The sequence below is a fragment of the Pinus tabuliformis genome, chromosome 5_1 (assembly GCF_031772625.1).
Source record: "Pinus tabuliformis cultivar Carrire ecotype Pingquan chromosome 5_1, CPIR1, whole genome shotgun sequence".
NCBI classification, from domain to species: Eukaryota; Viridiplantae; Streptophyta; class Pinopsida; order Pinales; family Pinaceae; genus Pinus; species Pinus tabuliformis.
Genome location: NC_142305.1, coordinates 178,501,075 through 178,514,013, shown reverse-complemented (window position 1 = coordinate 178,514,013; position 12,939 = coordinate 178,501,075). Strand labels below are relative to the sequence as shown.

Below are 12,939 nucleotides of genomic sequence, written 5' to 3'. Positions count from 1 at the left end.
TTACATAAGGTGCGTGAGAATAGAAAGTAGAGAAGTCCAAAAGAAGGGACGCAGCCCTTGACTTCTGTAGTTTTAGCTGGAGTAAAATATTTTGAAAGAGATATCTACTGTACTGTCTAACAAACAGGCCGTCTATAAGACAAAATTTGCTTGTCATGAGATTAACACCAAAACTGATTCACAGTGTCCTCCATCTGGTCTTCCTTCTGCTGATCCTTCTGGCTGTCCTTAGTAGAGGCTTCGGCCTGCATACTCTCCGTGAGGCTTTGTATGTGCTTAACAGCCTCTTCCAGATGCTCGCACTTATCCTTGAGAGCCTCTACTTCCTTTTTGCGTTTCTCCAACTTCTTGCGCTTAGATCTGCTGTCGGCAATGAAGTCCTCGCGCAGTTCATTGAGGTGTTTTACTAAGCGTGCAATCGTGGAGCAATGATCCTGACAGATGGTGCAGGTGTCGTTGGCTAGCACCCTGTCCAGCGGGTTTCCTCTACGCGCCTCGCCGCCCTGAGCCTCATTCTGTTGTCTGTTTTCTGCCATAACTGGGAGAGCACAAGTTAGTGAACAAATGCCAATGAAACGATTTGCTTTATACCTGATCTCTGAGGGAAGGGGCGGATGATCCCTCTGGTTGCTGATTCTGCAATCCGGTGAATGGGAGGACTGGGTACTTCCAAAGCTGCTCTTCTCAGAACTTACTGCTTTACTCGACTGATTCTGGATCTTCCAGGATGATCTGTGAAAAGGAGGGGCCAGGGGGGGAATATAAAGGAAAGGGGGCTGCCTGCTATGATGAGGGGGCAATATAAAATTATCTGAGACAGGATCCGCCTGCGGATTTGAGCAGGCTTCAAGAGTGCGGAGGGGACGGATACCCGACAAGTCGGAGGAGGGATCACGAGGAGGATGGGGGAGCAGGGGGCTGAGGACGAGGGACGGGGTGGGCGACGGCGGAGAGAAGGGGAGGGGAAAGATGAGGGACCTGGATCCTGAGGAGTGATGGGATTTATGATTCATTTGGATGTAACAATTCTGTTGCCCGAACTGCCACTTCTGTCCCTTACGGTATTGCCTTGTCAGATACTCTGTCATTTTCGCTAACTTGTCCTTGAGGCCTGTTAACTGCTCTGTTGGCTAAAATATCCGCCTCCACATTGTTCTCCCTTAAGACGTGCATGAAGGTGACTTGTCCCAAGTTTTTGATGTTGTCAGTTATCCTCATTCTGATGCTGTTTAGGCTTGCCTTTGTAAACTCCTTACCTGTGGTCATGGAGGCGATGATGATGGCCGAGTCTCCAATGATCATAGCATTCCTCATACCTAACCTGAGAAGAATTTCAGTCCCTAACAACAGACTGTAGGCTTCCGCCACGTTGTTGGAGGCGCACCCGAGTCCCCATTCATAACTGCATAAGAGGGTCCCCTTGTGATCTTTGATTATTCCACCAGCTCCAGCACTCCCGGGGTTATTTTTTGAAGCCCCGCCGAAGAAGAGAAGGGGGCGGTTCTGAGCTAGGAGCCAATTGTTTATCTCTGCCTTTTGTCCTCTAAGCTTCCAATTATGGTGTCTCTGCGATATTTTGAGCTGAGGGGGAGAACTTTGGGAGTGGCAAATGTTGAATCTGTTATACCAGTCCTTTTCATCTTGAGTCCAGCCTTGTTGGTTTGGGGGAGTTATATGGTTTGCGCTTAGAGTTTCAGCGATACCTGCTATGGTCTTTGCAACAATCTGATCCATCTTTGGCTGCCCATTTTCGAAAACATGATGATTCCTTGCTAACCAAATATTCCAGCTTAGAGTAGCCGGGATGCAATTCCAAATTCTGATAAGGTTAGTCTTGCCTTTTCTGGGCAGAGGGTAGTCTTTCTTCCAGTTTTGCTGGAGATTATGTACCTGCTCATAGTTTCCCCTCCGTTCCAAAGGGCTGATTAATTGGTTCCAACAGCTTTGTACGAAAGGACAGCGAAGGAAGGAGTGATGAATTGACTCCTCCTCTGCTCTACAGAAACAGCAAATCGAGGGGCCTTGGATGCCTCTTTTTCTCAAGTTTTCCGCTGTTAAGATCTTTCCTTTTAAGAGAGCCCAGTTGAAGTGTTTTACTTTAGGAATGCATTCATTCTTCCAGGCTGCTGAGTGCAGATGCCACTTGACTGTGGGAGTCTTATTTTGCAATGATTTGTATCCCTCTTTCACTGTGAAGCTGCCCCCACAGGTGTCCCAAACATATCTATCCTCCATCTCTTTATTGATTGGGGCAGAGCCAGAGAGAGAAAGCTTCAATTTGTGCCAAAGGTCTCTGAGATCCTGAGGAAGATTTAGCTCTCTCCAGTCACTCCATCTGTTTTGAGTCCAAGAGGAGATGTCAAACAAGGTGGTTATGTTTCGTTCTTCCATCCATTCTTGTAAAGGGCTGAATTCTTGTTGCGAATTTCGTGTGCTGGCCCCCATAATTCTATCAGACCATATTTTTGTGCTCCTTCCACTGCCTGGGATTTTGGAGACATTTTCTCGGAAATGGGGTAGGACTTTTTTAATCAATCGCCAAACTGGGGTGCAGGGCCGATCTGCAATTTGATCGTTAAGAATGTTGGAGGTTGGGCCGTTCAAATATTTTCTTTTGATGGTCTCCACCCACCAAGAGCCATTTCCTGTGAGGATCTTCCAGATCAGTTTGAGACCCAGAGCCTGATTAAAGAGGCTTGGAATTTTAATGGACAGACCCCCTTTTTCATAAGGCAAAGTGACTTGCTCCCAATTGACAAGGCTGAATTTCTTTGTGTCCTGTTTCCCACCTTGCCAGAGAAAGCTTCTCATGATGAGCTCCATATGTTTATGTATGCTAGCAGGAGCCATAATTACCGCATATTGATAAGTTGGGAGGCCTGAAAGGACGGCCTTTATAAGAACAGTTCTGCCAGCAAGATTCAACCAAGAGACACCCCAGCTCTGGAGGAGACCCCTCATTTTTTCTATATGTTTTGTCCAAACTTCACCTTTGATGTGTTCTTTTGCCAAGGGTAAGCCTAGATAAGTAAAGGAACTCCAGTTTCTTTGAAGAGGAATGTCAAGAATCTGAGAGATTCTTTGTTGTATCAGGAGGGGGACATTCCAAGTATAAATTTTGCATTTCCTGTTGTTTAGTTTGCCTCCGGATGCTAGAAGAAAATCGTCCAGGACTCTTTTGAACCTCCTTGCCATCAGACTAGAGGCTCCCCCAATGAGCAAGGTGTCATCCGCGAAGAGCGAATGATTTATCTCCTTGATTCCCCTTTCAATGCGGATGCCTGTAATTTCTTTTTTCTGGCGAAGGTTTTCTAGATGAACACTAAGGGTCTCAGCTATGAGAATGAAAAGGAAGGGGGAGAGGGGGCAGCCCTGCCTTAGCCCTCTGGTGCTTCTGAAGTAATTACTGGGGCGGCCATTGACCAAAGGAGCTGTCCATGTGTTGGATATACACCCACAGATGATGCTGATGAAGTTGGAAGAGAAGCCAAATTTTTTGAGAACTGCTCTTAGGAATGAGTGGTCCACCCTATCAAATGCATTTGCCATATCCAGTTTGATAATCATACCCCTCTCTCCTCTATTGAGACTGCTGTGAATAGCTTCCTGGACTATGATGACATTGTCTATGATTTGCCTGCTTGGGACGAAGCCTCCCTGATTTTCAGCGATTAGAAGGGGGAGGAATTTCTTTAGTCTATTGGCTAGCATTTTTGTGATTATCTTGTATGAGACATTGCAGAGCGAGATGGGGCGAAATCTATCAAAGGTTTTCGGGTTAGCTTCCTTGGGAATCAAAGCTATATGAGAGGATTTTGTGTTTTCCCCCAACTTATGATTTCTGAAGACATTCTTTATCATTCTAACCAAATCCTTTTTTATAGTATCCCAATGTTGCCTGTAAAAAGCAATTGTGAAGCCGTTCGGCCCCGGCGCCTTATCTTGCTGCATGTTGAAGATGGCCTCCTTGATTTCTTCTTCTGTGGGGCCTTGTTCAAGCTCCTTGTTATGGTTCTCGGTTATTTTGGTCTCTATAATATTGAGAAAGTCCTCGCTGATATAGGGTTGGGGGTCTGCTGTAAGAAGATCTTTAAAATGATCATAAGCTGCCTGCTTTATTTCTTCTTGCCCTTTCAGCTCACGTCCTTCCACTTCGATTTTGTCAATTTGATTAATGGCTCTTCTGATTTTAATGCTGTTATGGAAAAAAGAAGTATTTTTGTCCCCCGCCTTCAACCACAGGCAGCGGGATTTTTGTCTTTGTTCCTCTTCCTCGGCGCGATTTTGCCTGTATAGCTCCTTGTATAGAGTTTTTTCCTTCTCAAGATCCTCGGCTGTATATTGAGTTTGTTCTTTTTCCTTGTGCCATTGCTCCATCTCTGCTAACAGATCATTTTTCTTTTTCGTATCTAGTGCTGCCCGGTCCCTAGCCCATTGCTTTATAACTGCCCTGAGCTGCTTCAATTTTGTTTCCCACACGAAATAAGGTGACCCAATTACTTCCTTGGCCCACTGGGATTGAACCAGGGAACGAAATTCTTCATGAAGGTCCCATCATTTATTGTATTTGAAAGGGAGGGGGCCAAGGTTTATGCCTTTGTCCAGCTTGAGTACCACGGGCTTATGGTCCGAGGCTGTACCATGGATGACCTGGCATCTGATAGAATGGAAGTTACTAGCAATGCTTTCCTGGATAAGGAATCTATCCAGCCTCTCTTTGATATTGTGAGCTCCTGTTCTTTTATTGGACCATGTATATTTCCCATTTGACAGAGGAGTGTCTAATAAGTTAAAGAGCTGGATAATGGTTTCTAACTTATCTCTTGATGGGTCAGCGTGGTAGCTTCCACCGTATTTCTCGTCCACATTCCTTATGAGATTCATGTCTCCCCCTAGAATTAATCGGTTGCTTTGAAGAGCGTTGACATCCTGTTCTATAGTGTTCCAACAGCTAGCTTTGTCCCTGTACTGGTTGGGCGCATAAATGTTGAATATGTGGTAAGTTTCCTGCGAGCTTTTGCATTTTAAGTCTGTTCTAATCCACCAAGAACATTTATGAGCGTTGAGGATGTCCCAGCTGTTTTTGTTCCATAGTGTTCCAATTCCTCCAGATGCCCCATCTGAGCCCTTTGATAGACCTGTGTAATTTTTGAACCTTTGTGTTTGGTGAAGGAATTCCTGTTCAGTCATTTTGGTCTCTTGAAGAAGAAGGATGTCCGGCTGTTCCCGGTTTAGAAGGTCCTTGATTTCTTTTAGCTTTGGGGAAGAACCCATCCCTCTACAATTCCAAGAGACCAAATTCATTATTTACCAGTTGTGGGGTGGGATCCGGACTTCTCCCTTGATTTTTCACCACTTCCTTTTACCCTGCCTAAATAAGAGTCCAACGGTTGCTGGGTTCCAGTTGCCATCTCCTTTGCAGCTGTCTCATCCCTGAGTTCTTTGTTTGATTTCCTGCCAACTTTTCTCGGGGGGTCAGAAGGCTGGTTGGCCTCTTTGGCTTTGTTTCTATTAAGGATTCCTTCTATGGTGGGGGGTGGAGAGGGTGGAGGGGAAGAGCGGGGAGAGATTGGGCGAGGGGACTGAGGAGGGGAGGGGGGGGTTTCAGCTGCTAAAGATTCAAAGGGGTTCGAGGATGAGGGGAAGGATGAGGGGGGAGGGGGAGGAGGAGGGGGGGGAGGGATGCTTGAGGGCTGGGGAACTGAGGAGTTAGGGCCCTGGTTAGCAGAGGGTTTTTTCCTTTTAACATGTTCCCATGCTCCCTCTGCAGTTTCCTCATTATTTTCTACTTATTTTGTTTTTAACTTGCTACATCTATTTGCAAAATGACCATACTCGTGACATACCTTGCATTTGAAGGGAAGTTGTTCGTAGTCCAGCTGCTGAATGTGCATCCATTTTTCCACCCTGATCTTGATGGCTTCTGGTAGACCTTTCCCTAAGTCGACCTCTACACATATTCTTGCGCATGCATGCATATTTTCTCTCGGTTCCGATCTGTCGATATATTTACCAAGTGCATTGCCTATGGCTTTGACAGATTCATCCCCCCAGCAGTGGAGCGGCAAATGTGGGAGGCGCACCCAGACAGGGACTGCGTTTGGGATATCCATTTCCGGATCGAAGTCCGGTGTCCATTTGTTCAGATAGAGTCCTCTTGTGTCCATGAAATAGGGGCCATTACGGAATATGAGGTTCTTATCATCTTTTGACTCGAACAAGAAAGTGTAATACCCGCGACCAACGAATCTGATGGCGATCTTTCCTTGAATCATAGAGCTCCAGTTGCGCTCCACCCATTTTTGCACGGTTCTTGGCGATGGCCAGAGCCCAGTGAACTGGCCAACGAGGCCTCTTTCCGCAAGAGCTATTGCTGACTTCCTTGGCAGAGAGGGGGGAAGAATCACTTCTGGCATTTCATCTAGCTTTTTAATGAACTTAGTTTGGGAGGGGCGGGGCCTGGGATCGGAAGAAGCAGACAGCAGAGATTCAAAGATTTCTTCAGGGGTCCCTGAGTCGGGGAGGGGGGAAGCGGATCCTGCCATTGCAGGCCCGCTGAAGACCACAAGAGGTTAAGGCGGCATGCAGCAGGTCCCGGATGGGACCACGCAGAGAGCCCGCTGAAGGAAGAGCGCAGAGGCCCGGCCAGGCAGAGCCTGGGGGCTAGGGCAAGAGCAGAGGCGCGCGAAGGGGCGGACGGGAGCAGAGCGAGAGCCGAAAAAAAAAAAAAACGGGAACCCCCTGCAAATTCTTGTTGCAGAGTTAAAAAATGGTTTATTTTCTTGTCATCCTCAAATACTTGCCAATCATTAACGTTGTTTGGAATGGAGGGTCTGTGTTTTACCTCAGCTGTAAAACAATGATGGGTCTCAAAAGGCAGCTTGCAGGTACTTGCAAATGTGGCTAAACTATGAGCATGTAGATTGTGGGTTCTAGGAATTTTAGTGATTTGGAATTCACAGAAAACGTTTAGTACCTCAGCAACAGCGGACCTGTAAGTCCTTAGTCTTTTGTCATTGGTGACAAAATTTCCCTTCACTTGTTGGATAACTAAATCTGAATCACCCATAATTGAAACCCTGGCAGCTTGCAAGAACTTTACTAACTTGAGGCCTAGTAAAAGAGCTTCATATTCTGCCATATTATTAGTACATCTGAAGTTTAATCTATAGGCTCTGCCTTCTGCATGACTATTTTCTTTATTGTGTACCCAAACTCCAGCTCCTGCCCCTAACTTGTTGACTGAGCCATCAAATTCAAGGAACCATAGAATATCCTGTTGGGAAGGAGATTTAATGATCTGTTCATGGGCTGGCAATGTAAGTAGAAGTTTTGGTTTTTCATCTTGCTTGTTTTCTAGGACAGTTTCATCATTTGATTGGGTATGCTTGATATTTAGAATAGCAGCAGTGTCTAGCATTTGATTGACTGTTGTTTTATGAGTGGTAATTTTTTCATCAGAGTCTTCCTCTTGTATGAGTATCTCAGTTTCAACATCGTTCTTTGAGAGGGTTGTGCTGTTATTGAAGAGAATGTATGAGTCTATGTCTGAATGGACAACATATATGGGAAAGTTTTGAGGCTTTTCTTCACTGCTGACCATGTATTTCATGAGTGTTTCTCTGTACAGTCTTTTTGGTTTCCCAAACATAGAGATGGTGGCATATGACATGTCTAATTGTAGGGAACCTTGGAGTTTAGCTCCCCATGATCTTGATAACAGTATCCCATACTTAGGTGGGATATCGGCAACTACCACATCCATTAGGATTGTTTTGTTTGGGTATTGAAACAGAGACACACATAAGTCTTTTATGAGACCTAAGCACTTGACTTGGCTGGAGTCAAAGGAAAACAGGTCCTTGTATGGTCTTGTTATATCTAGATTCAATCTCTCCATGACTGCTTTTGGCATGAGATTGTGAGAGGCACCTGAGTCAAACATTGCATTATGTAATATTTTATCATGAATATGTAAGCTGACATAAAAAGGTAATACCCCTGTGACTACTGTTTTTCCATCCACTTCTGGGCCAAACAGGAGTTCTGGGGTGTCATCCAGCACATTGACATCATCCTTGTTGCTAGTGAGTTGAAGGGACTTCTTGATCTGTAGTTTATAGGTGTCATGCTTGGCTAGTTCTGAGAGAGGAATTGCTATCTTTAGTTTGCCAATTTCAGTTTCTAGGTCAAAGGGTTTTTCAGATTGGGTCTTAGGGTTATGGATAACAGTCCTTTCCTTGTTCATTAAGTCTTCTTCTTGATTTTTATCTCGACTTTGGGACTTGTCTCTTTTACTCATCTCTTGGGGAGTAACACTTAAATTAGGTTGAGAGGGTGAAGTGGCCATAGGCTGCTGTTTTAAGGACAGTGGTTCAGTGATCTCTTCAATAACCACTTCTTCTGCAGGTGAATTTGTTTTGTCATTAGGCTCTGTGACTATGACTCTTTTAGGCTGCTGATTATCCTTTATCTTTTCAGGCTGGTTTACATTCACTGTTCTGCTCCTTAGCTTGTATTGTTTATGGACTTCATAGACAGCAGTGTCATAGCCTTGTTTAAAGTCAAAGGATTCACCTGATTTAGTTTGGAACAGTTTGATTTCATCATCCTCATGATCTTCTTGGGTTAAAAAAACTTGACTTTCACCATCTAGACCCATTAAATTAATCTCAGGATCTTCATTGGGCTCAGTTGATGTGGAAGTTTCTGCATAGTTTTCTTGGAAAGGGGGTCTTATATCTTGATCAACACTGGCTTTGCCAATGCCTGGGTTTTGAGTTCTCCTAAAATTTGGATTCCTAGGAGGGTTGTTTTGTGGTGCTTCCCATGATGATTTTCTTTCAACCGATTCCACTCTATCACCCAATCTTTTCATTCCATTGAGTATTGCATCCAGCTTTTGATCAAAGGCAGAGGGTTCCTCTTTGAAAACAGTCCTTTTTTCCAACCTTGCTCTGTTTCTTTTGGCAATTAGGTTGGCTTCCACTGTAACAGCAACTCTTTGGGCCTCTGCAAGGGATTGAGGATCTCTTTCTTTTAACTGATAGGCCATGTCAGGGTCAAAACCATCAGGGAATTTGTACAAGGCTAAATCAGGAGGGGGTCTTAAATTTTGTGGGATTGCGTTGTATACATTGTTAAATCTTGCATAGTACTCCAAAACAGTCTCTTGGGGACCTCTTTTGATAGTGTCATATTCCCCAAGTATGTGCAGAGGATCCTTCTTCTTCTCCCATCTGCTAGTAAAGGCTTGATAAAGCTCATCAGGAGTAGTGATGGAATTTGCATTCAGGGATCTAAACCAAGTTCTTACATCCCCAGTTAGGCTTTGAACAAACATCCTCATTCTCACGCTGTCATCATCTATTTCATAGGTCTCAAAATGGTCTTGCATCCTCTTGGCATGCTGGACAACTGTCAGAGGGCCATTGGAGTCAAAATATGAGATTTTGGTTTGGTAATCTTGGGGTAGAGCTGCAGCATTAGCCGGTATTTGCAAGGGTGCATATCTGTTAGCCATATTTACAGGGTTTAGAGGATTAACAGGGGTAGCTGGGATAATAGGAACAGTGGGTACCATAGGGGTAATAGGTAAGGGTGAACCTAGAGTGTTGGTCAAGGGGATATGTGCAATGGATGAAGATGTGAGAGGAGGACTTTGAGATGTGGATGGTGAACTAGGAGAACTAGGGGTAGACCGGAAAAGGACCTTGCATGGGGTAGAGATAAGGCTGGGATGATCTGAATCTGAGGTTAGATCAGCAGGCTGCTCCTGCCTTTGCTGCCTCCTAATGTTTCTTGGGATTGTATTTGGATTATCAACAATGATGGGTGGATTAGGGTCAGGATTTGCCCTAGTATGCCGTGGATTTTTCTTAGGAGCCAGCTTCTAACTGTTTTTTAGGATTTTATAGGAAGTTTTATATCTGCAAGGACTGGATAAAGATTTTGAAATGGCTATATATATTTCAAAGCTGAGATGAAGACTCACTGAAAAAGCTCTTCCCTAAAGCTGTCAATGTAACACAGAAACAATTTTGAAGGCCTCCTGACTGATTTCAGGCTTGATTTACAGCTTTGAGAGATGTATAGAAATTGGAAAATCCTAAGAAGTCCCCAGCGGAGTCGCCATTATGTTAACACCCAGGTTGTTCCCTATGACTCCCAAGGGAATACGGCTGGGGTAACTACTAACCAATCTTTGGATTACAGTTCCTAGCCAAACTGTAATCAGAGAGGGCTCTCTCTCTGTGATTTGTCTCTATTTTGTTGGTGTTTTTAGGCTAGCTATTATGCTCGGGTTTTGGTTTATGTTTTGTTTGAAGGACTTCTTTCAGGGCTCAAGGTGTAGTGTTCAGAGAATAGTATATCATTGGGCAATGGAGTCTAGAGTTCTGAAATGTTTTGAAATGCAGGAGTAATGATGTTCAGACTGCAGGGCCTATTGTGTATCTCGAACAAACAAATTTAAAATTAAGTGGTGATGCATGGTCAACCAACAGAAAGCAATTAAGAATTCTCTATTAAGCTGGTGATGTGAAAGTGAAACATGTTACACAGGAGCAAACTTGAATTCCTGAAACAAAGGTCACTGTGAAAGATATATTCTGAAAGTGCAGCAATTAAGAATTACACTTATCAAGATTATAGCTGAAGAAAAACATTCATTAACAACACAGATTGAACTCAGGGTATTGCATGAATAAGTCCTGAAGGTTATCCTTTTTCTTTGTTGTCAAGCACTTAGAAATTAGAAACATATATGGATTTTAATAGATCGAAAATACATAACAAAGAGAGATACAGAAACTTATTGTATTGTGAAATACACAGGAATCCAGCAGTTTTCAACAGACACCAGAATGCATTCAACACTTCAGAAATCCGAGAAATTCCATCACTTTCTTTATTAAACTCTGAAAGGATTACAGCATAAGAACTTCTTCAGGAGAAATCAACAACAACCCCTCAAGCTTATGCGAGGGGCAAATATATACTATCGGTCGTTACAAAATATCTGAGTGCTAAGTTATCTCAGATTTGAATATCTTCACCAACTTTTCAAGATATTTAGATCAGAAAGTTATTACATCATTGAATACAAAGTAAATGCATCTTTATGCTTTGTCAGAAGATATTTTGGCCTTTGGAGGCCACTGAGTCGGTTGGAGTGATCTGCATAAATGCTGTGAAATGCGCTTTTGGAGCTGTTCTGCTGTAGCTTTTCGGCCTGGACACCTGTAGCTTCCTACTTTGCTTCGTTGGCCGAAATTTCTGCTGAGTTGGCTCAGCTTTAATCTTTAATGCATGCTGATTCTTTTAAACTGTCCTGTATATGGCAGTTTACATTTTCCATGAACAAAATTTGTTGAATGGCACCCTGTTTATAAAATAGTTTGTATGGCCTTGGTCCACCATTCTAGTGTAGGTAGTTGATGCCTGAGAATTGCATCCATAGTCTCCTCTGCCTCTGTATACTTATAAAAATTGGGAGCTGCCTCAAACAGGTGTTTGATCTCATTCACTATGAAGAATAAACTTTCTACTTTGTTGTAGATAGTATGTCCTGTGGCTGGCCCTGTTTCCTCTGAGTTGCTAGGCTTTTCATTGATTTGGCTTGTGGCAAATGTATTGACTCTTTTGGCATACTGCTCATGTGTGAACGTCTCCCTGCGCTGTTCAGTAAGCTAGGGAGCCCTCTGTTTTCTAACACCTGAAACTTCTCCAAAAACCTGTTCACCTCAGTCTGCATATCCTGGGTTCTTCTTTCCAATGTCTGCACTAAGTTTCTCAGTGTGAGAACCCTCTTGATTAACTGAATGTGCTCAGTTCTGTTTGAAATTCCCATGGCAGCCAACTGAGTGCTTGTCCTATTGTTGAGCACATTAATCATCCTGGTGGCAACTTCAGGCATGTTGCCTAGAGCAGCCCTTGATCTATGAATTTCAGTGTGTGCTTTTGGAATGAGCTCTAACTGCTCATGGATTGTCTCGATGTACTGCCATTGGTCAGTAATAGACTGGCCAATGTTAGCCCATAGCATTGCCTTAAGCCCAGCCACGACCTTATCCAACTTGAGCTCATTTTCTAGCTCTTTGATCCTGTCTTTGAGGGCTTTTACCTCCCTGCCCTTCTCTGCCACAGCTTGCTTGGATTTGTCATATCTGTCATTCACTTTGGCCAATTTATCCCTAGTCTCATTCAGTTCTGTCATTTGAGCTTCCAAGGCCTGGATCTCATTCCTCAGCTTTTGCATGTCCAAACTTTGGGCCTGCTCTGTTGCTTGTGGTGCTGCTGAAGTGGATGTTGCTGCCTGTTCTGCTTGTTGAGGAGGAGGAACAGTAATTGGAGCAATTTCCTCAAGGTTTATTACTTTAGGAGGAGGCTGGGAGGTCTGACCTTCTTCTCTTTGCTTCAAAGCTGCCTGTGCAGCCTCTGATTCTCCCAGCTTTTCTTGAGTGTGGATTAGTTGCTTATATAGGGATACCAGCAAATCTGTGGCATCTTTACCATGCCTCTGCTGGGCAACCTCATCTGTTTGAGGGTGAATTGTGGCTGGCATTTTGATCTTTCTCTTCAAGGCTGCCATGTCTGCATACCTCAACTTCAATATTTCCTGTATACCCTTAATATCTTTGGGATCATGCCCAATCTCTATAATTATATCTTCTAAGGACCTAATTTTGTTGTCCTTCGCTTGTGAGGATGCCCTTTCCAACTCAAGTTGGGCGGCTGTATTATTAAGGCTATTTTCCAGCCTGTAATTGTCCAATGTTTTATCTGCCAAGGAAGCATACACCATCTCACCCGTTTGCTTATGTAATTCAATTTTATCCATTGGGTGGATGTCCTTGGCAAGGACCTCAAGGTTGGTACTCAAGTAATCTGAAGGGGACTGTGGCTGCAAAGTAGTTGGCATGAAGTGGCTCATGATCA

The 12,939-nt window shown here is 43.9% G+C and overlaps 1 protein-coding gene across 1 annotated transcript; it reads right to left on the bottom strand.

The window, feature by feature from the left end:
* Positions 1-1,056: 1,056 nt before the first annotated feature.
* LOC149164000 (uncharacterized) lies at positions 1,057-6,545 on the bottom strand. The gene is made up of 3 exons (XM_089429334.1): positions 6,235-6,545; positions 4,615-5,278; positions 1,057-4,512 (listed from the first exon to the last, which is right to left on the bottom strand). The coding sequence occupies exons 1-3, from the start codon at positions 6,543-6,545 to the stop codon at positions 1,057-1,059; spliced, it is 4,431 nt and encodes a 1,476-aa protein (XP_089285460.1).
* Between the last annotated feature and the right edge of the window lie 6,394 nt (positions 6,546-12,939).